This window comes from Danio aesculapii, chromosome 4 (genome assembly GCF_903798145.1).
Source record: "Danio aesculapii chromosome 4, fDanAes4.1, whole genome shotgun sequence".
In the NCBI taxonomy this organism is placed as follows: Eukaryota; Metazoa; Chordata; class Actinopteri; order Cypriniformes; family Danionidae; genus Danio; species Danio aesculapii.
Window position 1 is genome coordinate 2,254,992 of NC_079438.1, and position 26,890 is coordinate 2,281,881.

At 40.9% G+C, this 26,890-nt stretch overlaps 1 protein-coding gene across 3 annotated transcripts in view; it reads right to left on the reverse strand.

Annotated features, from left to right (window-relative positions):
• Positions 1 to 5,664: 5,664 nt before the first annotated feature.
• LOC130222792 (gastrula zinc finger protein XlCGF8.2DB) overlaps positions 5,665 to 26,890 on the reverse strand; it is a 33,306-nt gene continuing 12,080 nt past the window's right edge. Inside the window, exons 3-6 of one of the 3 annotated variants that reach the window (XM_056455345.1) lie at positions 20,135 to 26,330; positions 19,921 to 20,029; positions 11,698 to 11,806; positions 5,665 to 8,072 (exon numbers count right to left, since the gene is read on the reverse strand). In XM_056455345.1, the coding sequence (XP_056311320.1) occupies positions 25,516 to 26,330 (815 nt within the window). In that variant the 3' untranslated portion in view covers positions 5,665 to 8,072; positions 11,698 to 11,806; positions 19,921 to 20,029; positions 20,135 to 25,515. Of the gene's footprint in view, positions 8,073 to 11,697; positions 11,807 to 15,125; positions 15,199 to 19,920; positions 20,030 to 20,134; positions 26,331 to 26,890 lie in introns of those variants that run through there. The other 2 variants (XM_056455346.1, XM_056455347.1) reach the window with 2 other exon arrangements.

Consider the following 26,890-nt stretch of genomic DNA (forward strand, 5'->3'; position numbering starts at 1 on the left):
TTATCGTATTTATAGACAATTTAAAACGTTTAATATACTTATATACTGTGATAAACTGACAATTAAGATAACTAAATATGTTAATAAACAGTTCATTAGCATCAAAAATCCATACAAGATGAATTACTTACAGAAAGTCGTCCACTTCTCGTCTTAAACAACCTTCAAAAGTATTTTTAGATGTGAGGGGAAACAATGTTATTATTTAGGGGGATTACAAATTCAACAATTTAAAGACATTTACATGAAGTGCATCTGCAAAGGTTTTATTTACAGTCCTTAAATTAAAATATGATGAGCGCAGTTCATTTCCCTACTGAAAAATCCAGCTTAAACCAGCCTAGGCTGGTTGGCTGGTTTTAGCTGGTTGACCAGCCTGGTTTTAGAGGGGTTTTGGCCATTTCCAGGCTGGTTTCCAGTCATTTCCAGCCTGGTCTTAGCTGGTCAGGCTGGAAAATGACCAGCTAAATCCAGCTAAAACCAGCTTGACCAGCCTGGTTTAAGCTGGACATAGCTGGTTTTGGCTGGTCAAGCTGGTTTTAGCTGGATTTAGCTGATCATTTTCCAGCCTGACCAGCTAAGACCAGGCTGGAAATGACTGGAAACCAGCCTGGAAATGGCCAAAACCCCTATAAAACCAGGCTGGTCGACCAGCTAAAACCAGCCAACCAGCCTAGGCTGGTTTAAGCTGGATTTTTCAGCAGGGTTGTTAGATCTCTCTTGTATAATATATGAACTTTTAAATTACGATGAACTTTCAGCAAATAGGAATCCACACAGCTTCTCTCGGGTCAACTATACAAGAATGTTTTAGACATTAAACTAGTTGTTCATTTAATATTACTGACTTGCAACCGTAATAGCCAAATCAAATTGATGTACTGAAAATCCTGTCTTTCAGGATATGATTTTTATATAATTCATTGTTTACTAGTGAAAAAGGCATTGATATATTTATAGATTTGTTTTATTTGACTGGTTTTAGGCTAGCATGCTTAGTTCTAGTCATCACATTCTTTCTTGTAAGAAATTAGTGATATTTTTATATAGTTACATTTTGATTCATTTTCAATTATAATATTTGATATTGATTTTTATGCGCAGTTTTCCATCAAGGCAAGAGGTGCTGAAATATAATTGGCTAAACTGGCATTGGGCGGGTTAAAGGTTGGGATGGGCGATACCAATATTTTTGTTTCCGATCCGATATCAAGTATTTCAAGACAAGTATCATCGAAATCAATATCGATACCAATACTTAAATGAAATATTTTATAGTGATTTAAAAAAATTATCGTCTTTATTATTATTAAATAAAACATAAAACACATAATTTTTTACATTTTTTTTACATAAAATAACAGTACTATTATTGACTAAATAGCGCCATATATAACGAAAAATAATACACTACACAAACCTTGTTTAATTAAAAAAAATAATAATCTTTAATGTTTTATTTAATGAAACAAATCATTGTTGACATTCTCCTTTTGAGCCAGTTTTTACTGATCAAAATCTTGTTTTTGAAAAGTTAAATATAATAAAACAAATAGTTACCTAACAAAAAATAAGTAAATCCTTGACAACAGTCAGTAGACTGGAATGGGCAACATAAATCAAACAAGGGATGTCTTTGGGGCTAGAATTTCTTCACCTTATTTAAAAGTCACAGCAGCAGAACTTGGGATTAAATCTTAAATTTAAGCTGCAATATTCATCTGTGCTTTCAGATTTTAATCAGGTTCCAGGTTTTTGTGAAGGAACAACAGAATGTTGACATTTTCCCCTTTAGCCGATTTCTTCTTTGACTGATTCTTCCAGAAGGGACAGAAGATGAATCCCAATATATATTTTTGCTAGTTTGCTAAGAGCAGGGAACGTTTGCTCATGATTTCTCCACCAAACAAATAGGTCTTGGTTTCGACAAAACTACTTTCTCCTCAGTGTGGTGTCTGTACTACTGTGCTGTGCGCTAACGCTAACCTATTAGCGGAGATACAGCGGAAGAATAGTATAGCTCCCATTCGTGTTCCTATTTAAGTAAATATTTAAATAACATGCGGCGCTATAATTATTGAGATATTCTAAAATCTCTGATCACTCAGTAAGAAACAAAACAAAACAGAAAAGATCGATACTTTACTTAAGGATCGATCCTTTAGATACATTCCCAGTATCGAAAATATCGATACTTCAGGATCGATCTGCCTATCCCTAGTTAAACGGACCAAAACAAAGACAGACGTGTGGAGGACGCTAACGGCAGCGCAGCACAACACGAGGCTGAGGCTAGCTACAGTGGCGGGAGCAGCAGCAGCAACTGCAACTGACCCTGCTTTGTGGGGGGTAGTTAGCGATGATGTTCACGCCATCCTGATCGATCATGATTGTGCTTCATTCCACAATAGGCAGAACAAATATCCAAGCTCAATCTGTGATGGAGGTTTGGGAGGCAAAGTGCGCTCCCTCGCTAATGATTAGCTTCACTGGAAACTCCCAAAGTTTCCTAGGCCACATACTCACCATCTACAGGTGGTATTTTTGTTTTGCTTGTATGCAAATCAATTTACACATGGTTTTTCTGATTGGAAACACCCTGAACGTGTGCGTGAGCATGAGAAAAGCACAGAGCACTGTAAATGCATGTTAGCATTACTTCGGAGCTCATCTGGAACCGTAAAAGCTGAACTAGCACAACAGTTACAGGATGAAAAGCGTTATTGGCGCGAGGTGCTCAAGCAGGTTGTGGCTGTCATTGAACTTTTAAGTGAAAGAGGACTGCCTTTCTTGTGGTGACAATGAAGTTCTTGGATCAGCACACAATGGTAACTTTCTTGGTGCTCCTGAAGTCATTTCTTAGTTTGATCCTTTCCTTGCTGAGCACATTAATATTATATGGAGAGAGAAGTAAGGGCAACACATCCTATCTTTCATCAAGTATATCCAAGGAGTTGATTCAGACAAAGTGAAAGCTATTAGAGCTGCAGAAATACAACAGGCAAAGTGGACTCTACTCCTGACTTGTCATATCCTGACCAGATGCATTCATTTTTAAACTCGTGAGCAAAGAGGGGAACCATTTGTCGGCTTTGAACCAATTGAGAGTGATACAGGGCAGAGTCTGACTGACACTGTAATAACTGTTCTTGACAGTTTAAGCTTAGATATAGCAAACTGCAGGGGCCAGGTATACGACGATACAAACAATATGTTGGCAATATAATGGGCTGCAGGCTCATTTGAAGAGCAGAAATCCATTCCATGGGCAGCACATTCACTCAATTTGGTGGGGGATAAACAGTATAGATGGCTGCTGGCAAGATGCAAGCAAGTTCTTTGAGCTCATGCAGTCCTTACTTGCATTTTGTGCAAGTTCTACTCAAAGATGGAACGTATTCCTCGATAATGCAGACATCAAGGTCGACATGACATTGAAATCACTGTCATCAACACGTTGGAGTTGCCGTACAGATGCATCTAAAGCCCTTTGTGGAAATCAGGGATGTACTTTAGAGCATATCCTCTGATACAGGAGAAAAATGTAAAACACGCATGGAGGCAGCAGCAACAAGCTCAAAATTGGGCACTCTTGACATATCATTTATGTCACAGTTTTGGCACTGTGTCTTAAGCAGATTCAAAGTGACAAGTGTGGCATTACAAAAGCCAGACGTGGATCTGATGACTGCAGTTCGTCTGCTTGAGTCTTTGAGATCATGGGTTGTATCACTTGGAGACCAATTGATCTATTCTGAAAGGTCTGTGAAGAAAGTTCCTGGTGTGTGTCGGTCATATAAAGATCTACAGAGGGCCAAAAAGCAGAAAGGATTTCCAGATGAATGTACAAAGCATGAAGTAACTCTGAAAGCCTGTAAACGATACCAGGTAGAAACATTTAATGTCATTATTGACAAGCTAGTCAGCTGTTCCAACCACAGAGTTTATGCATATCAGAACATTAATAACAGGTTTGGGATTCTACTAAACTTGGACACTGACGATTTGCCCACTGTTCGTAAACAGGCTGATGCACTCTGTGCTTCCTACAATTCTGATTTAGATCAGAACCTTGCAGATGAAATCATCCAGTTCAGATGCTTTGTAAAAAGTGAGCTAGATAAGGCTCCTCAAAAACTGCTGCAGGTGCTGTTGAAACTCAGTCTGCAGTCAACTTTCCCCAATGTGTTTGCTCTATGTACATTTTTGACATTGCCAGTTACAAACTGTGAAAGATAATTTTTACAGATGGCAAGAATTACCAATAATCTCCAATAGCCATTGAATCTCAGTTGGTCAAGAAGTTTGATGACATTGTAGCTGAGTTTGCTAAACGGAAAGCCAAGAGAAAAGGTGTACTCACACTAGATATGTTATACTATTTCAAACTACTAAAATGTCAATGAAACACCACATTTGTCTGTAATTACAACTGAGCTCACAACATGAAATCAAGCGAACATTTCTGGTTCTTCAGAGGAACTTCCACCAAATCAGCTCTTTAGGCTAGCAGTGAGGAAAGTGATCAAAAACACCAGTCACACTTCCCACTTGTCTCCAGTTGCGCTCCCCAAGTTACCAGTCACCCTTCCTGCAACTCAAGCTCCCCAGCCCATACTAGAGAAGCCATGTTCACTAACTGTTGAATGTCCTGCTAAACAAGAGGGCTGCACAATGGAGAATTGAAGAGGTTTTAACTCAGAAAACCCAGGCTGATCTTCAGGTTCTTGATCAGAAGGAGGATCATACTGGCATGTCAACGATTGTAAGTTTGTAATATTTATTTATTAGATATTATCTTTCTGAACAGATTTCTCTGATCTTGATTTTTCAGGGCAGATGGGATCTTTTGCAAGGAACCTATTGTCTGCCCTAGAGAATGGATTTGTTTACTATTGTAGTTCATGCAATCTTGTCCGCTGGTTGCAATGGTCGCAGATGTTGTTGGGACAAGTATTAATGAGGTAATTATGCGAATGACACTGATAACATTCTGGACACTGTTAACATAGGGCGTCCTTTTGGCACAATACAGTTTTAATTGGTATTTGTGGTTGTAACTACGTATTGTGGTACTTGTCAAAGATTTGCCAAAGTAGTCCTGAGCCCATGTGGTGATTTCGCTTATAGATGAATGAGGATTCTTGATGCAGTGCCGCCTGAGGGATAGGAGATCACGGTTCTTCAGCTTAGACTTGCACCCTTGACCTTCACGCACCGAAATACCTCCAGATTCCTTGAGTCTTGTAATGATATTCTGCACTGTTAAAGGTGAAATATCCAAATGTCTTCCTGTCTTTATTTGAGAAACATTGTTTTCAAACATTACAATCATTTTCAAATAATCATATTTGTTGTAAAACTGGCAATCCTCGACCCGTCTTTGCTCCTAAAGGACTAGACCTTATATGGATGCTACTTGTGTACCAAATCATAATTACAATCACCTGTTGACATCACCTGTTTCAAATCTCATCATTCTTTAACCAATTTACCTGATTACTACCCCTAGACTGCTCCTGTCACAACTTTTTTGAAATGTGAGGTCAAAATTGGGAAATGTATTTTAAATAAAAAAAAACAATAATAACTTCAAATAACTTATGAGGAACACATTAAATTATGTTTGTTTTATTGTCTGCAATGAAATAAAAGTCAAAATAATTTTTAAAATCACTTCTTTCTTTTTATTTGTGTTTTCCATACTGTTTCAACTTTTAATGGTTTGGCATTGTCACATACAGATAACAAATCCTAATCCTAAAGGTTCTGGCATACTTTAAACGACATCAACGAACAAACAGAAATGACTTAATTTCTAAAAAAATCCAGCCAAAATGACATTCGTTTTTGAGTTTGTTTCAGTAGTTTGTAACGGCTCACTAAAGCAAACTGTTTGTGGGAGTTTGTTTTGTCTCCTAAACACTGTCGAGCTGCCATTGGTCCGAGACCATTACACAAAGTTCTAAAACTCGGTCTTCTCTGATGTGTGATTTCTTCCTCCGATTCGTTTTTCATTCCATGAGGGTCAGACAGGAGAACAACATCCACAAGAACAAAACTAGAGCCATGAATACTAGAGAGTCAAATAGCAGAGCTGGTACAGATGTATCTGCACCTGTGCAATCGCTTGCGGAGAGATACTAAATACTTGTTAAAGGTCACACCAGAAGACCTTTTAGGACTTGGTCACCACCAGTATACCGTCACTCAGCCTTTCTTTTTGTTGTCAAATGAAGAACAAAAACAAGCTTTGTTTGAAATATACCAGAGCTTTAAAGAAGTCATATGACGTTGCTAAAAACATTATTTGGTGTAATAGAATGCATTAATACAGTTTGATTTGAGAACACGACATTTTATTTTACGAACATATACGAATAATACTGTACACCTTCTTTCTTCACGTATACATTTATGTGGCGTGTTGACAATCTTCCCACATCTTGTTTTCAAGAGTTCACACTTAGCTGATGATTGATGATAAAGCTAGTTTGGCATGCTGTCCCGGGAGAGGGCCCTGAGCTCATGAGATTCTCAAGCCTTGGACTCCCTCCCGTTAGCAGGGTGAGAGGGGAGTTTGAGCTCAGGTAGATCTCGATGAACTCCCCTGACTTATTTCTGGCTAATGACAGATATAGGGATGGCTAAGCAGAGATATACGGCTTGCTAAGCGCTTGATTATGGTGTCAATTTGGTATGGTTCAAGTTTACTTAGATTGCGTGTTTTTTGGACTGTGGAAGCCGGAGAACTCGGGGAGAACACACACGAGAACGGGGAGAATGAGCAAACTCCGCACAGAAATGTCTACAGGTTTAGTAGGGACTTTACCCAGAGGTATTCTTGCTGTGAGGCAACAGTGCTAATCACTGGGCTGCCTTGGCACCCATCTAGAAAGAAGGGGGAGTAGGGGTGGGTAGGGAGTATTCTTCAAAACGAAGATACTGAGATGAGAAACTCTGGTTATCTGATGCAGGACCAGCCATGAACAATCATAAGCACATGATCCTCTCGAAATTAGTTTATAAATGAACTTCATTTAGATCTGTGGCGTTGAGCTCTAGTGGAACCATACATCATTGTAACTCAAAAACATCTTACACTGCACAGCCATATAAAATGTCACACAAAGTATTCAAGCATGGTCTCAAGGATATATGGTTCTCTAAGGTGTATCTGTAGGTGTTCTTCCTTATTCTGATGACAGTTACATTGAGAAATATGGCAAAGTCTCTCCAGAATGACTTTGCTGATTCCACTTAAGGTCTCTTTAATTTTTGTAACTCTTATCACAGTGCAGAAGCCCTCTCTTCGGTGTGAATTCGAACATGAGTCTGAAGGTTTCCAAAAAACCTGAAACCTTTTTCACAATACGGGCAGGTGAAAGGCTTCTCTTCCGAGTGAACTCTCATGTGAGTCTGAAGGTTTCCGATGAATCTGAAGCTTTTTTCACACTGAGGGCAGCTGAACGGCTTCTCTCCCGTGTGAACTCTCGTGTGAACCTGGAGGTTTGTTTTGTTGGAGAAAGTCTTCCCACAGTGATCGCACATGAATGGGTTTTCTCCAGTGTGAGTTTGTACATGACTCCCAAGACTTCCCTGGTCTGTGAAACTGCGTCCACACTGATGACACTTAAATCCGTTCTGCTTTAAGTGAGACGCCATATGTTTTTTAAAAGGTGCTTTGTATCTAAAAGTCTTTCCACAATCGCCACATAGGAACGGTTTCTCTCCAGTGTGACTGCTGATGTGATACTTCAGGTTTAGGTCAGTTGTGAAGCTCTTCTCACACAGTTTGCATGCGTACGGTTTCTCTCCGGTGTGAACCATCATGTGCCTCTTAATGTTTCCCCTTTGAGCAAAACTGCGTCCACACTGTTTGCAGCTGAAAGGTTTCTTCCCGCTATGAACGCTCATGTGCTCCCTAAGGTTTCTTTTTTTGGCGAAACTCTTTCCACACTGTGGGCAGATGAAGGTATTTATAGTTGCCGTCTGTTCAGACTCTGAGCAACTAAATGATTTCTCTTCCACTTCATCAAGAACTTTGCTCTCCACTTTCAGCATCTTCACATCTATGGCAAGAAGAGACACATACAAAATAGCCCAAATTTAATCATAGTAAAGCTCTTATGGCCCCGTTTCCACTGAGTGGTACAGTACGGTATGGGCCACCTTTATCAGGCTTACGTTTCCACTGCCAAAAGGGTACCAATGATACTTTCTGTTTCTGAAAGAATCGGATGTCAGAAGCACTTCAATAATCACGCGCACGTTATTATCATCAGCTCAAGAAGTTTGTTATTTCAAATATAGATGCACCGCGAACGCACACTTGAAAGCGAAACCACTCGTGCTTAAGACGGCCTTGTAAACAAGGGTAGATTCTGCTCTTCTTCTTGGCTTTGTAGCTGTTCATCAAGACGACGTCAAGGTTTGTTTGAGCTCGGGTCGACCATGGCTCGTTATTATATGTAAATTACGATGTAATATCTTGGCTGTGTAATTAAAAATGGCGCTTCCTTTGTTTTCATTCTCCTGGCTTGTTGCACGAGCGAGTGACCTATCTCTGTAAACCAATAGCGTTCAGCTCTGCATCTTGCTCTGCCTTTTGGTACCCTTTTGCCGTACTAGGTAACCTTTCGAAAGGGTACCCAAAAAGTGGTACAGTACGGTTCACTTTTTGGTACATCTCTTTTTAACAGTGGAAACGGCCATAAAAGCGTACCGAACCATACCGTACCACTCAGTGGGAATGGGCCATATAAAAACACAGGCTTGCTCAATCACATTTACATTTTAAATTTGATTAATCACTCAGCCCCACAAATAAACACCTAATGGTCTTAACCAGTTTCCGGTATTTGACAGATCTTTGGTTTTTGTGAGTTACATTCACAACAAAAATGATAATAATCACTTTACCTTAAGACAAGGGTGTCCAAGCTCGGTTGTGGAGGGCCGGTGTCCTGGAAAGATTAGCTCCAACCCTAATCAAACACACTTGAACAAGCTAATCAAGCTCTTACTAGGTATACTTCCAGGCAGGTTTGTTGAGGCAAGTTGGAGCTAAACTCTGCAGGACACCGGCCCTCCAGGACCGAGTTTGGACACCCCTGCCTTACGAGCCCTACTTATTTAAATAGTTCCAAGTACATAAGATTGGTCTCAGAACTATGTTCAGTTTTGCAGAGAATCTGTATTTGTGGGGAGAAAATTTATCAGGATTTAATTGTCATCGTAGTACAGAAATCAATCTAAAGTTAACTTGCTTTTAGCTTATATTAGCGATATATGACTAAATATGCTATTATATCTTTCGACAACAAACCACAAGCTTTAGTTAGACCAGGGGTCACCAATCTCGGTCCAGGAGGGCCGGTGTCCCTGCAGGGTTTAGCTCCAACTTGCCTCAACACACCTGACTGGGTGTTTCAAGTATACCTAGTAAGACCTTGATTAGCTTATTCAGGTGTGCTTGATTAGCGTTGGAGCTAAAATCTGCAGGACACCGGCCATCCAGGAACAAGTTTGGTGACCCCTGAGTTAGACAGTTTATAGTTTATTTTTGAAAAGCAATAGATCTATCTGCCTCTTTGCTTCACTACATTTCTCACAACACACAGAGTTCTGCAGGGCTCAGTATTGGGTCCTTTGCTTTTCTCTTTCTAAATGTTTAGCTGAGAGATGATGTTTAGCTGGTGTTTAACTATTTTATATTTCTTTATAACCTGGAAAATGTGTCTAAATTAGCTAGCACAAACTATTAAAACGAAGAGAATATAGCTTGAGACATCAAATGTGGGATGGCTAGAGTGGGATTGCTTGAGTTAGGACCATGGTGCTGGAATCTAACTCAGGTTGTAGACACACATAGTGCAACTATGCTTCCTTCGCTTTGCACAAGTCCACTAGATTGGTGGAAATTAGGGGTGTACCGATACACTGAAGTCATGATTAGAGACGCATCTTGTTACTGAACTCACGATATGATCTCCATGTTGTAATAAAGGTTCATTCATATCTAATGTGGATATTTCTAATTCTGAATCTGCATCTCATTTCAGAGGCTGCTTCTGTCTGGAGGTCACACTATTGACAAATATTGAGGCGGCCTTCATGACTGAACTGAAATGCACTGAGCTTTCTACGAAGACAGCTCAGGGTGCTGAAATATAATTGAGTAAACTGACAGTGGACTGGTTATAGAGATTAAAACAAGGACAGATATTCTGGCACGTAACGCACATTTTCAAAGCAGAATATCTGACGTTAACATTGTTTTCAGATAAACAAGAACGTTCACTTGGCATGTTACTCAAATATCTGCAAAGATATTATGTTTTTTTTATGGTTTAGAACAGGGGTCACCAAATTTGTTTCTGGAGGGCCGGTGTGCTGCAGATTTTAGCTCCAACCCTAATCAAACACACCTGAACAAGCTAATCAAGGTCTTACTAGGTATACTTGAAACACCCAGGCAGGTGTGTTGAGGCAAGTTGGAGCTAAAACCTGCAGGGACACCAGCCCTTCAGGACCGAGATTGGTGACCTCCGGTTTAGAAGAATCAGTCTTACATCCAGCACCTTTAACAGTACAATATTAACCACAAGGCTAGATGCTGTGTCTTCAAGCAGTGATTTTGTTACCCTCTCTCTTCCTTAAGATTAAAAAAAGAAAAAGGTAAACACTGAGCAGCTACTGTGGTGGTCATGGAGGAGTGGAACATGAGACTGATTCCTGTGACGCTCGAGGGACAGACGAGTCTTCGCTGAGGCCAGCTTCCAGCCTCCGCCACTGAGACTGCAGCTCTGCACAAGACGTTTGGCCAGCGGAGAAGTTAAAATGGTCGTGCCCAACTGAGTCTGGTTTCTCTCAAGGTTTTTTTTCTTCACTTTCGCCAATCAGTGAAGTTTTTTTTTCCCTCTCCGCTGTCGCCACTAGCTTGCATGGTTTGGGATCTATAGCGCTGCGCATCGTTGGATTTGCTCTTCAATATTTGGACTCTCAGTAGTGATTATTAAACCACACTGAACTGAGCTCAACTGAACTCAATTTAAACACTACAAACTGAACTACACTGTTTCAATTTACTATGATCTTCTATGTGAAGCTGCTTTGACACAATCTACATTGTATAAGCGCTATACAAATAAAGGTGAATTGAATTAAATACTGGGTCCATATTGCTAATACTAGCTATTTTTATTTTAGGACAGTGCTAGAGATATTGCGTAACGGAGATTGACGACGGCGAGGTCGTATTAATTTTTTTACGTGTGATATATTTACAGATTAAAGATCCTGAATTAAGGCCAGCGACTGCCTTGTTGCCTGACCGCATTGTCACCAAGACACTACTAAACATAATTGTTTTACATACAACCAACTCCATGTCAAATAAAGCCGCTTCAGTTAAGACACTCAAATGACGCTTTAGGACAGGGGTGTCCAAACTCGGTCCTGGAGGGCCGCTGTCCTGCATAGTTTATCTCCAACTTCCTTCAACACACCTGCCTAGAAGTTTCTAGTACTCCTAGAAAGAGCTTGATTAGCTGGTTCAGGTGTGTTTAATTGGGGTTGGAACTAAAATATGCAGGACACCGGCCCTCCAGGATCGAGTTTGGACACCCCTGCTTTAGGAGAATACACCTGTGCAATTTCATGAGGATTAAACGAGCTTTGCGAATGAAAACCAACCTATTTGTTCTTCAGTTTCTTCCTGTTTGACGTTCAGTGTTTCTTCAATCTCCACGTCTTCGCTCTCCTCTTTAATAAACGCCATCTTTATAATCAGTCGCTTCTCGTTCTGTAAATGAAAAATAAATACCCGAATAAATCTCTGGGTGTTTATTAATCAGCTCCCTGGTTCAGCAGTCTTGGTAAGAGAGTCAGATGGACTCTTCATAACCAGAGGACTAATTTATAAATAGGGTTGGGCAGGGGCGTTGCTAGACATAAAGCTCTACTGGGGCACGTACCCCCTTCCCCCATTCCCCATATATATATATATATATATATATATATATATATATATATATATATATATATATAAATCGCACAGGAATATCAGTATATTAATATAGGCTTTGCTAAAAGGCTGGTCAAATGTCTTTTTTTACAGAAGCTAACAGACGCGCATGCTGCGACCACAGTGAGGAGTCAACAATCGCATATATTTTGACCTATTTAAAGTAGGCTATAGGCTATAGCATATAATAATTTTGTGTAAAGAAGTTTATAAAAAATGTAGCCAATATATCACAGGGGTTTGTGAAGCAGCAATTACAGTGGAGCATTATCCTTTTTTCCCATGGAGCGAAACAAACACTGCACAGCGGATGGAGACGCACAAAAATATATTGTATATATGAATCTCGGTTATGCTGGTGCAGCCGTTCAGGTACACGGTTCAGGTAATCAAAAAGCCAGCTCGCCTACATGATGTTTAATTATGGGTGGGTCGCAGGTGGATAAGTTTGATCATTGGTTATGCATACCACTTTGCCTAAAATATCAAAAAGTTCAAACGCTTTGATTAAACTAAAGCGAAACTGACCGATTAATGGATGTATGTCATAAAGAGTGTTAGTATAGGCTGCTCTTTTATTTTGATCATACAGTTAACAAAGATTCAATAATCGAAACTGAATATTTCACTTTTATTTTATTTATATTACAATTGTATTTAACCGGTTTGTGTTTTGGCCGCGGCATATAGCGGACCCTGAGGCACATCGCTTCACTTCAGTTTATTAGTTATTCTTGTTTATTTTGTAAATAACCGACCGACAAAAACTAAGATACAAATTGTACAAAACAAAATTCGTTCAAAGAATATTTTTCTTCCAACTAAAATATATATAATTAATAAATATTTTTGTGCGTCTCCTTCCGCTACACAACTGTGCAGTGTTTGTTTCGCTCCACGGGAAAAAGGATTTAATTAATGCTCCCGTAATTGCTGCTGCACAAACCCCTGTGATATATTAGCTACATATTTTTATAAATGTCTTTACACAAAATTATTATATGCTATAGCCTATAGCCTACTTTAAATAAGTCAAAATATTTGCGATTGTTGACTCATCACTGGTCGCAGCATGCGCGTCTGTTAGCTTCTGTAAAAAAAGACATTTGACCAGCCTTTTAGCGCATAACAAGCAGGTAGCCGTCTTTTTTGGCACACACACACAGTGTGCACACACATTTTCATCAACCAACAAATAGTCGTCGAACAACACGAACGACTTCGCATTTATAATTAAACGATTGATTTGACATTTGAATATGCTTCAGTGGTAAACTAGTTTCTCTCAGTGTTTGCTTTTTATAAATTGTAAACATCAGTGGTTCTCGAAATGCCAACTGGCTCAGTCGAGGCTCGAACCAGCGACCTTCTTGCTGTGAGGCGAACGTGCTACCCACTGCATCAAAAGTCAAAAATGTGAAAAGAATAAAGATGTGTTAATATTTTTACAGCAAAACAATGAAAATACCACAAAAAATGCTGCAAATTTGCCAAAAACGCCTTACGACCATACAGTCATTTTAGTTGGAAAAATCTGATTTTCCCTCACAAAATCCTGAACGGACTGAATAAGCAAAAACTAAATTAGAACATATAATATAATAATTATATTTACTTACTTTACCAGGTTACACCTTCATGACAACATTTAAGGGGTCATATTGAACATCTATTAACTTGTTTTTTAAGTACTCCACATTTATTTATTACCCTCGGTTCCATCATGTTTCTTTGATTAAATACGGCTTTTTAAAGTTGTGGTTTTCTTTTTGAATCGCCCTGTATTTATTAAAACGGGCATATTTTTCATTCATACATTGACTGTTGTGGTCGATTATTGACTATAGTTCTTACCCTGCTAAAAAATCCAGCTGAAACCAGCCTAGGCTGGTTGGCTGGTTTTAGCTGGTTGACCAGCCTGGTTTTAGAGGGGTTTTGGTCATTTCCAGGCTGGTTTCCAGTCATTTCCACCCTGTTCTTAGCTGGTCAGGCTGGAAAATGACCAGCTAAATCCAGCTAAAACCAGCTTGACCAGCCTGGTTTAGACATAGCTGGTTTGGCTGGGCTCCCAGGGTGGCTAGGCTAGTCAAGCTGGTTTTAGCTGGTCATTTTCCAGCCTGACCAGCTAAGACCAGGCTGGAAATGGCTGAAAACCAGCTTAGAAATGGCCCAAAACCCTCTAAAACCAGCCTAGACTGGTTTAAGCTGTTTTTTTTTTAAATAGGGTGCGTTTTAAAAATGGACATACTTCTTTCTTAAATGTCAAATAATTAGCTTTTAATGTCTACAATTTTCCACTCCATCTTATATTTAGATTATTAAATACAAGTTTTCCCCTTTATTTTCTTAAGCCCTGCTGAAAAATCCAGCTTAAACCAGCCTAGGATGGTTTGCCGGTTTTAGCTGGTCGACCAGCCTGGTTTTAGAGGGGGTTTGGCCATTTCCAGGCTGTTTTCCAGCTGGTCAAGCTGGTTTTAGCTGGTCATTTTCTAGCCTGACCAGCTAAAACCAGCTTGACCAGCCAAAACCAGCTATGTTAAGCTCTTAAGCTGGTTTTAGCTGGATTTAGCTGGTCATTTTCCAGCCTGACCAGCTAAGACCAGGCTGGAAATGGCTGGAAACCAGCCTGGAAATGGCCAAAACACCTCTAAAACTAGGCTGGTCGACCAGCTAAAACCAACCAACCAGCCCAGGCTGGTTTAAGTTGGATTTTTCAGTAGGGAATTGTAATCTTTGTAGTCTGTTAACTTCATAACATTTCTTTAAAAAGAGTTACTGTTAAAGAATCGTTCAAGGAACCATTTGGTTCAAATCATTCATAGTTAAGTAAAGCTCCTGTTGTCCATCAACACGAGCCAGTGAGTGAATCTGTATGATTTATATGATGATAAACTGATTACCTATTAGGGATGCTAATAATGAGACGCGCTGTCTCGCTGTTTAAGCGTGTACGCGAGCATTCAGTTGACATTCATTACGTTCAGTAAAACATCACGATGTTACGTTCAATAAAGCATAATTAATTTACAGTCGCTTGTGAAATCTATCAAATCTATCGTACACCTTCTGTCGTTCAGATCATGATAAAATCACGAACCTCTTTTAAGCGGAATCACAACATTACTGTCTGTAAACAGACGCAGGCGAGCGGCGAAGCTTTACGACGTCACATCTCCACTCCAACATAAAAGTCCGGGGGATTTAGAGAAAATACAAACACTAAGAAAATGAACATCAGCGAAAATTGAGGTTTAAAGACGACATTTTGAAGCTCGTGGGAAAATACACTTAAATCAGATACACTCTAGGAGATTATAAATAGTTACAAGTTTGATAAAAAATGCGTATAAATGTCACCGTGAATTTTGGGATTAAACTGTAAACATAAATTTCATATTACTCTAAAATAGCACCATATTGCTATTAAATTTTTTTAGTGATGACTCTTAAAGAGCATCAAGCATTAATGAATTGCTTGCGAATGCCTTAAGATAGTTAAACTAAATAAAAATATTTTTTTACATTTTTTTATTACATAAAAAATTTAATTAAATTAAAGTTTTTAATATTAGATTATACAAACACATACATTTATATTACATTATCTTAGCATCAAATCTGTAGCATCAAGAGATAATGAATTTTGGAACATTTCCAGGTTTCTCAGCAGCAGACGTCTTCATAGTTGGTAAACTCAGAGCGCAGTGAATGGGAGAGTGGAACACATCATTATTTTGCAATCAGATTTGCTGAAATAATAATATAAAAACTCCACAGTGATGTTATCAAGACTTTCAGAGGAAGGAAATAAAAGTGAGACTGATGACGGCAGCCAGAAGAGAGAATAATGTCAGATTTACTGTCCCACCCCCAAAGGCACAGTTAGAAACGCCTCGCGTAAGTCGTAATTCGCTTTTTGTAATTCGACAGCATTTAGCGGGCCAGCTTAACGTAGGGGCTAGGTGGGGCTGAAGCCCCAGGGCCCACGGGAGAAGGGGGCCCTTGATTGACTTAATTTATTTAAGCTATGACGCGGGACATGCTTCTTTGTGTTATGCTTACTGTGATAATGTGAATATTCTTTTCGGTTTGCTGCTCTTCAAAAACAGTCACACCGGTGCTAAACTGGGGCTCAGAGGGGCCAACACAATCTCACGGCAATTCGTAACTTATTGATTTCGTGGCTAATTCGTACGAATTCGTACAATCTAATTCATAGAATTTAGTACAATTTGCTCACCCCCCCAATGACGGTTGGGTTTAGGGGTGGGGTTAGGTGCCACGCCTCCTTTTTAAAATCATACAATTTCGTACGACTGAACTCGTACGAATTAGCCACTAAACTGACAAAACGTAAAATACTTACGTTTTCTCGTGAGATCAGGCTGGCTGTAGTCCAATCAGAATATTGAATAGCCCTGTTTTAGTCACCTATAAGGGTGATTAGATGTCCTAATTTTCCCAGGACAGTCCCTTATTTCGGCACTACCGAGAGAGCCATCCAGTCAGAGGTAGGCTATCCAAGCTCGTCGTAGAACAAAAACTAAAATTCAAACAGTCTTCGTCATTGAGACACGTGCACATGTAGTAACAGAAGCTGGGATAGGCGGAATCATACTGAATAGTGTGAAGCGCTGTCTCGGCCACGCGGCGGTCACAGCTGGACTCAAACCGCCGCTCACCCGCAATCCTTACATGCTATTAGCATCTCGCTTTAAAATGAACAAATTTGTTGAAATATTTTTCCTGTTTTAAATGGGTAGTTCACCCCAAAAAATGAAAATTCATGAATGAAAAATCATTTACTCAACCTTTACCTGTTCCAAACCGGATTTATATAGCTAACGAATCAAAGAAACGTTTCACGGACGCTGCACCTGCATCCAAGTCTGCATCCAGATTCCAGACCCCTCTCCAATATTCATAACTTTATCAGACTAGCCGTGATGCTACATCTCGTCCAGTGTATGAGCCCTCTGAGTCTTTATAATCTCTCCGTGAGTGATCGTACAGGTGCGGATACATCTGTACCCGCTCTGCTACCTGACCCCCCAGTTTATTCATGTTGCTAACTCAGTGTTGCCGTGCTGGATGTTTTTCTCCTGACTCAGAACTGTGTGGATACAAAGCATGGTGTAGCTGACTGCATATTTGTCATGGACCTATGGCAGCTCAAAGGTGTTTAGGAGCTAAACAAACTCCCAAAGCAGCCGTTTTAAACTGACGAAACAAACCCAGAAAGAACTTTGGTGTGATCAGATGTTATTTTAAATGACTTCAATTGAAATGGAAAATATAACTGAAATGAAGTATACCGGGGGCCTTTACCATGCAGTGTCAGAATCTCTTCTTTTATTTTTTAGGACGAATCTTAAACATCACCTCACCTTAGGATGACTGGTTCACATTTCTTTTTGTGAAGTGTTGATATTTATGGAGAGAAATAAGTCAAGAGTTAAACCTTAAATTGTGCTTACTAAAGTTGCTAACTTGTTTATGGGATAATCATTAGCTACAGTATTCTTAACATCCTATCCGGGTGCACACACACTAGCAGAGGTGGGTAGAGTATCCAAAATCCATACTCAAGTAAAAGTACATGTACTTACGGAAACTTTTACTAATTTTTATCTCATGAAAAAAAACTGCAGGGCTAATCAGTTATTCCATTCAACAGCAGTTTCTTTAGTTATCCCATAGTTACCATTAATATGGTTCAAATTGGAATCATTTTGACACTTACCACTACATGTTTTTTCAGGCTGGAGCTGTAACTCATGTATATGTTGCGATGTCAGTTCGATGTACAGCGTGCATCGCATTATCAAACTATTCTTGTTGACATCTTGAAATGAACTTGAGGCCGCGAGTGAGCTGGTCTGATAAACTCACTGCACAGACAGCGTGACCGTCCTTCTCAGAACAGCAGGTGGCAGTATAAACTCGCACGTCTTTCTCGACTTCTGCCGTCATTCGAACATAGGCGCGCGCACTCGAACCCAAAGCGGGAGACCGTCCTTCTTAGAACAGCAGGTGGCAGTATAAACTCGCACGTCTTTCTCGACTTCTGCCGTCATTCGAACATAGGCGCGCGCACTCGAACCCAAAGCGGGAGACCGTCCTTCTTAGAACAGCAGGTGGCAGTATAAACTCGCACGTCTTTCTCGACTTCTGCCGTCATTCGAACATAGGCGCGCGCACTCGAACCCAAAGCGGGAGACGCGTCCCTATAGCAACCTCTCCAATGCGGCGCCTTGCGATATTTGCAAACAAGTCATATGAATCATCTTTATTATCATTTGACAGTAACGGAGGGACACCGCCAAATGTAGCGAAGAGTAATGATTTTTGTCTCAAAAATTACCCAACAATTTTACTCAAGTAAATGTAACGAAGTAAATGTAATTCGTTACTACCCACCTCTGCACACTAAGCTAGCCGTACCATGCCAAGGGCGCACTTGACCCCCATTTCCTGGTTGGTTTGACAAGTGTGAGTGTCACGCCCAGACGCAGTTTGGTTGGCCGACCTTGGCCCGGGAGATAGAGGTGGTCTGAAATGTGGTTGGGTTAGGCTCGGGTGCAGTACGCTTGTAGTGTGAGTACAAAGCGTGTCTATACGCAAAACTAAAGACGTAACAACTATTAAGGGACCATTTCAAATGGATTCATCAATCATTCATACTTTTCGAACTCGAACTGTCATAATTGGTTAAAGATACAAACCCCTCACTGAACGACAGCCGCACCTTCTGGAAACCTCCTAATACCTGCAGCACGATGACTTCATGAACATTTATGAGGGTCAAAAGTGGTGAATCGGTTCAGCCAAATATTTATGTGTCATCAAATCCCAATCGACTTAAAATAATACGAAACAATATAACTAAAGCAACTATCTATTCTACTGAGCAAGCGCACTTCTCTTCCTAACTGAACAGTCGCTTCATCGATGACTTAAGCATGGTCGGTCTCTGAATATAAAAATACAGCGTGACTGTGGGCATAGGTGGAGAGGGGAGGGGGGACAATTGCACCCGGGCTCGGTTCAAGGCAACAGTGCCTAGTGTGAGTACACCCTTAGTTATTCTGACATAGACCAAAGCTCATGTATAATAGTTAAAGTATCGTTCAGACAAGTAATAGCATGACTTTTGTCCCCATCTATCTGCCTCTTTGTGTCAATAAATTTCTCCGCATGAATGTCCTTAATTAATTTGTGAAGTTTATTTATAAACTAATTTTGAGAGGATCACGTGCTTATGATTGATCACAGCTGGTCCTGCATTATTCAATCTATGATTCACCAATCAGACGATTCCTAAGCCACTATAAATACCCCAGGTTCCATATAACAGCCATTTTCATTTTGAAGAATCTCTCCTTCCACCCCTACTCCTCCTCCTTTCCTAGATGGGTGGCACGGTGGCCCAGTGGTTAGCACTGTAGCCTCACAGCAAGAACGTCACTGGTTCTAGTCCTTACCAAGCCAACAGACGTTTCTGTGTGGAGTTTACACGTTCTCCCCGTGCTCACATGGGTTTGTCCCAGGTTCCCCGGTTTCCTCCCACCGTCCAAAAACATGCAACTTAAGTTAACTGGCTAATCCAAATCAGCACCAGAGACATGTTCCTAGTAAGTAGTTATCTCTTAAGAGCAATCACTAGGCTCAGAAGGCTGTTATCAACCATCCACATGATTTCTCAGCTATACTAATAGAGAAGACTCCAGATTCAGATCTGTTTTTACATTACTGTGACGGTTGGGTTTAGGGGTAGACGTTAATAAAACACAATTAATGGGAAATTTAATAAATAATAATAATATTCAGCATAGGCTCATTCTGCATTTTGTTTTTAAAATGAACGCTGTGTGGCGGTATGCGGCGCTTACCTCCAGATGAATGGCTTTTCTGCTGTAACCAGTTTCTCCAGTGGCTCACCGTGTACTTCGGCAGACTTGTGGCGTGGGGCAGAGTTGACAGCGATGACAGGGTTTAACTCTGGCAAGGAATGGTTTCAGAATGCAGGCAACACATATACTATATACTATATCTCATATAGTTGATTAACCATGTGGATGGTTGATAACAGCCTTCTGAGCCTACCAGTTTTCTGGCTTTCATACTGTCAGCGGCAGACTCGCCATTGGGAGGCCTGAAGGTCTTTCTGGCCTGCCACCGTGATTCTGGCCTGCCGTCTCCACACATGCGGAGGCGGTACTTTTCCCCTCTTTTCTCAGAAACTACTGGTCCAAAAGACATCAATCAAAATTTGGATTGTGCAATAGGTATTCACCCAGAGAATGAACACACAAACATGCTTATCTGGCTTTCAATGACGGAGGAGTGGTCGTTTGAGTGCGCTGAAGAGCGGAAAGTGTACGGAACATGGTCATCACAACACGGAACATTAGTCTACATTAGGTGGCAAAGGTAAACAGGACACAAAGTTAGCACCGGAAAGATTTATTGCTCCCAAATAACCAACTATTTACACAGACCTGTTCTGGACTACTCAAACTATGAAAACTAAACATACAAAAGAAGCGCAAACCACTAAACTAGTGTCTCTAATGCATCAAAACACTCAGAGTGCAAATATGTGGAGCTTTAGTAACTTACTGACGCTGTTCCGCTTCTTCCAGCTCGTAAATGCAAATAAAGGGATAGTTCACTCTAAAACAAAACTCTGCCATGATTTATTCACCTTTAACATGTTCAAACCGGTTTGATTTTCTTTTTTTCTTCTATTGAACACAAAGCGAATCTTATTTATAAGCTAATTTCGAGAGGATCACGTGCTTATGATTGATCACAGCTGGTCCCGCATCATCCAATTTATGATTCACCAATCAGACGATTCCTAAGCCACTATAAATACCCCAGGTTCCATATCACAGCCATCTTTGTTTTGAAGAATCCCCCCTTCCACCGCTACTCCACCTTCTTTCCTAGATGGGTGGCACGGTGGCCCAGTGGTTAGCACTGTTGCCTCACAGCAAGAACGTCACTGGTTCTAGTTCTTAGCAAGCCAGCAGACGTTTCTGTGCAGAGTTCACAAGTTCTCCCCGTGCTCACGTGGGTTTCCCTCGGGTTGCCCAGTTTCCTCCCACCGTCCAAAAACATGCAACTTAAATTAACTGGCTAATCCAAATCGGCAACATAGACATGCTCCTAGTAAGTAGTTATCTCTTAAGAGCAATCACTATCTGTTCATTAGCTACTACAGCAGGGGAGTTCTCGAGATCTACCTGAGCTCAAACTCCCCTCTCGCCTTGCAAACGGGAGGGAGCCCCGGGCTCGAGGATCTTATGAGCTCAGGGCTCTCTCCTGTGACAGCATGCCAAACAAGCTTTATAATCAATCATCAGCTAAGTGTGAACTCTTGAAAGAAGATATTTAGAACTTACAAAATTTCGAACAGGTGAAGGGTGACTAAATAATAACCGAATTTTCATTTTGGCTGAACTATCCCTTTAAGAAGACGTGTGGGTTATTTTTAGAACAACGATAAGTGAGCAGTTTTACAGAGTTTAATCAACGGGAGGAGGTAGAAACAACAGATGTGGTCACAAACACACGTACATACACCAGTCCCAGCTTCCTTACTATGACACTGCCTTTTAAACCTCAGTCTCCACAGAAGGTGTGATTGGACAGGAATGCCAAGATGATAATAACAGCCAGGTGAGCCAAAAGGAAGGAAGCGGTACCTACAAACTTAAAGTAATGCCATGTTCACACTGCATGACCATCTGGGGTGTAGTGTTCTGTTTCTGCTGTGTTCATACCTGTATAAATCAGGTCTAAAATCCTGCAGTATGCAAGATATTAGGGCTTGGGTTATAACAAGCACTGCGACGAGCCTCTGTAAACCAATCAGCGTTCAGCATCAAGTCTAGCTGCACCTTTTAGTACCATACTGTTGTTCTTGATATCCATATGAAAGTGCTATGGTTTGATATTTTAGTACTTCCGACTAAGGTCACATGACTAATTGAAAGTGATCCTCATGCACATTTTGTCAGTAAAGCCGGCTCTGTAATCATCTGTGAGATGATTCTGCAGTCGTGTGTTTATTAGTCACAATGACTCAATAAAAGCAGTTAAACCCTCTGCTCTGTCTGATTTACTCTGTCATCTACATGAGAGCGCCCTCTGGCTTTTGGAGATTTACTGCTGTTCACAGAGCCGCGTTTCCCAAATGTCATATGCATGAGAAGTGCAGCATTTGCTGAATCTCAATCTCAATTTAATTTCAATTATTCATGCAGCTCTACTTCTGACAGTGGAAATGGAGATGCAGTTGAAACCAGAAGTTTACATTCGCTCTAAAAAAAGGAACATAACCATTTTTATTTAAATGTCTGATGGTAAATCAGACTAAACGTTTACTATTTTAGGTCCGGTAGGATTACCTAAATGATTTACATTTGCTAAATGTCAGAATGATGACATAACTTTTTATTGATTTCTAGACAGTCAAAAGATTACACACATTTCCTTGGTATTTTTTTAGCTTTGCTTTTAAACTGTATAACTTTGGTCAAATGTTTTGGGTCTCCTTTCACAAGCTTCTCACAATAGTTTAAAGGAATTTTGGCCCATTCCTCCAGACAGAATTGGTGTAACTGAGTCAATTTGTTGGCTGTCTTGTTCGCACAAGCTTTTTCAATTCTGCCCACAAATTTTCTATAGTATTGAGTTCAGGGCTTTGTGATGGCCACTCCAAAACATTCATTCTGATGTTCTTAAAGCACATTTGAACTAATTTGGCAGTATGCTTAGGGTCATGGTCTGTTTGGGAGACCCATTTGTGGCCAAGTTTTAATTTCCTGGCTGATGTCTTGAGATGTTGCTTCAGTATTTCTACATTATGTTCTTTCTTCATGATGCCATCTATGCTGTGAAGTGGACCAGTCCCTCCTGCAGCAAAACAGCCCCACAACATGATGCTGCCGCCCCCATACTTCACAGTTGGGATAGTGCTCCTAGGCTTGTAAGCTTTCCCCTTTGTCCTCCAAATGTAACACTGGTCATTATGGCCAAACAGTTCAATCTTAGTTCCATCAGACCACAGGACATGTCTCTAAAAATTAGTCTTTTTCCCAGTGTCAGAACAGAAACAAATTTGATTATCCTAACTTACCTAAGAGAAAAAATTTAGTCATATTAGCATTTGACTTTTTTTTTTTTAAATGGTTATGTGCCTTTTTATACAGTGTATGTAAACTTCTGCTTTCAACTGTACCATATTGAACCATACCACTCAGTGGAAGAAGAATTTTGAAGATTACATTCAGTAATTGTGTTTTGGTCATGTGCTAAATTGAATGACAGCTTCCCTTTATTGTAAAGAGTGGCACTGTGTTCATTTACACATGTACAGTTTAAAATACAGTGTTTTCAGTATTTCACAAGAGCTCTGATTACAGTACAAACTGCCTGTCATTGGATAAAACTCTTACCACCTTATACTTCTGTGTCGAGTGATCGCCGTTACCCACAGCGCATGTGTTTCACGTAGCCGTGCATTTATACTTCTGTGGTCTGTTTGTGTTCCTCTGACAGTAGCGCTCTCAAAATGCTAGCTGGCAAAGGTTTCTATGATCCTCCGTGTTGAGTTTCTTCACGGGTGTTTTAAGTTTACACCAGAAATGCGCGAAATGCTAACTTACTGTAGAAGTAGTCAACATTCAGCTCACTCCGCGGCCATATTTCCAAAGCCCTCGGGCAAGACATCCAAAACCAAACTCCTGTCTAAATGAATGGGCCATCCTTAAATCTCCATATCTGCTTACTTGCATAGAAAAATTACATAGTTCAAATTAACAACCAAATCTGAGCTGACCAGCTGCATTACTGTTGTTCCAAAACTAACCGTATGATTTTCTTAGCTCACCTTGCTAGTTTTGTGGTGAATTCGTCTGTGCATGTCATTAAGAACAAAGTAAGTTTGCCTTTATTAATCTTTAATCAAAATCGGAAAATGCACTTCCGGTTTTTTCAGTTAACTTGTCAGATTACATGATTTTGAGGTAGTGGGCGGGTCTAACATACTTAACCACGCCCCTTCTGCTGTAATTTTGACAACCAACGGAAATGGTGAGGAGGAGTCTGCTGTAAGAACTCTCTTCAAACCCTTTCTGAATGAAACGCCTACTTTACTACGTCCAATCAGCTCACAGTATAAAAAACAAGCCACGCCCACTGTCTTCTCATTTAAATAATTTTTTTTAGGGGGTTTCACCTTTTTATCGTATAGGACAGTAGAGAGTTTTGACAGGAAAGCATGGGGAGCAGAGAAAGGGGGAGGATCGGCATAGGACCGCGAGGCAGGAATTGAACTCGGGTCGCCGTGAGCACCGGACTGCATGTGTTGACGCCCTAACCACTACACCACTGGCGCCGACCTCATTTAATATTCTGTTTCTCTAGGAACAGTGTATCAATACGAAAATAAACAGTCGTAGTTTCCGGTTCACATGGACTTAAAAGGACAGAGATAAAACTTGAGCGAAGACTAAAGGACGACGCTGGAAGAGCATGATATGTGATGTTTTTCTTCTGTCAAAATTAATGCAGGCACAAAATAGTCACTAAACGACAGGGTTTGGCGTAACAAACAAACGAATATCTACAGACCCCTCCCCCACAAAACAGCATAGCTATAAAAACTGACAGTTGGCCATTTTGACTGGAAGGTGGGACTTCCTTCGCTAGGTGGTCATCCTGAGTGTTGCACTTTTCCCCATTCATAGTAATGCCAGTGAACAGTCTCTGTATATCTACTGACGTAATCTAATCTTTGACGTAGCTCAAACTCGGGAACTAGCGGAGTTGCAACATTTATTCATTCGTTTTCCTTTGGCTTAGTCCCTTTCATATCAGGGGTCGCCACAGCGGACCACTATTCTGGCATATGTTTTACACAGCGGATGCCCTTCCAGTCACAACCCAGTACTGGGAAACACCCATACACACAATTCACCTACAGCGCATTTCTTTGGACTGTGGGGGAAACCGAAGCACCCGGAGGAAACCCAAGCCAACACAGGTGGAACATACAAACTCCACACAGAAACGCCAACTGACCCAGCCAGGACTCGAACCAGTGACCTTCTTGCTGTAAGGCGACAGTGCTAACCACTGAGCCGCCATGCCACACCTGGAGTTGCAACAATTGAATCATCAAGTAAACGCTAACCAAAAGTATCCATCAGGAGCTCCTCCACAGAACTCGTCACTTGTTTAATACTTGCGCCACCAGGCTTGCTCCTCCCTTATGTCTCTTGGATCCGCCCACACCTATCATCGCTACCATTCTGACCAATTACAGCTCTTGCACGACGCATTGCCATAAGGTGTAATTACATTGTGCGTATCAGGCTAGAGCGAAGGCGATGCAACTGTGCGAAGGCAGCACCAGATCATCCAAGTACACTTGAAACAGAAGTATATAAACATCACCATCCTCACTATTTCCTTCAAGAATGAGTCTGCAAGTGACTTTTCAGGTCCCTCTGATATGTAAAACTCTGCTGGCACTGAACACACGTGAAGGGCTTCTCTCCGGTGTGAAGCCTCATGTGCACCTCCAGGTTTCCTTTGGTGGTGAAGCTCTTCCCACACTGAGAGCAGATGAAGGGCTTCTCCCCCGTGTGCAGTCTCATGTGAGTGTTGAGGCTTCGCTTATGGTTGAAACTCTTTCCGCAGTGATGGCACACGCTGCACTTCTCTCCGGTGTGGATCCTCATGTGGAACTTGAGAGTTTCTTTACAACTGAATCTCTTTCCGCATTGAGCACAAATGCAAGGCTTCTCTCCGGTGTGGACGTTCATGTGAGTGTTCAGACTCTCCTTCCTGGAGAAGCTCTTCCCACACAGACTGCAGATGAAGGCGCTCTCGCCGGTGTGAATCCTCATGTGGGCGTTGAGGTTTCCTTTGTGTGTGAAACTCTGTCCGCACTGTTGGCAGCTGAAGGGTTTCTCTCCGGTGTGAACTCTCATGTGCACTTTCAGGTTTTGAGTTTGGTTGAAGCTCTTCCCGCAGTGTCGGCAGCTGAAGGGCTTCTCTCCGGTGTGGATCCTCATGTGGACTTCGAGGTTTTGCTTATTTGTGAAATTCTTTCCACACTGGCGGCAGGTGAACTCACCGTTCGAATCTGCCTTTTCAGTTTTGGGTGAGAAAGTCTTCTCAGTCATTGTGGATTTTTCCACAGTCTCTGATTCTTGGCTCTCCAACAGATTTTTCTCATCCGTTTCACTGAGTTCCTGACTCTCATCTTTCAACACCATCATGTCTAATGAAAAAATTAACAGCAGATTAATCTCACAGAGATACAGACACAAAAATCACGGCTGCTTCCGAAATAGCATACTTCCATACAACACAGTCGCTAAAAACAGTATGCGAGCCGAGTAGTATGTCCGAATTGATAGTATTCGATAAACAGTATGCGAGAAGTACCCGGATGACTACTTCCGGCGAGATTCTGAAGTGCGGATCTAATGGATGCTACGCTATCCTATGAGAATTGGTGAATGGCAGTGAAGCGACGCAACTGACGCTGGTAGGTCTCGTGATCATGACAAATTGTGGATGTAGTACATTTGAGTTCCATTCATACAACTGACATTCATACTTTATTGAACACACTTATCTAACGGTCAAGTAGTAAATTCAAGTACAAACGCAGTACCTAATTAGTAGGCGATTTCGGACGCAGCCTATCCCTAAATCCAACATATTGCCTCAAAAACAACTGGGGCCTCATGTAGCAATGCTGCGTACGCACAAAAACTTTGGTACGTCAGGTTTCACGCTCACATTTGGATTTACTAATGATGAAATTAATGTGAG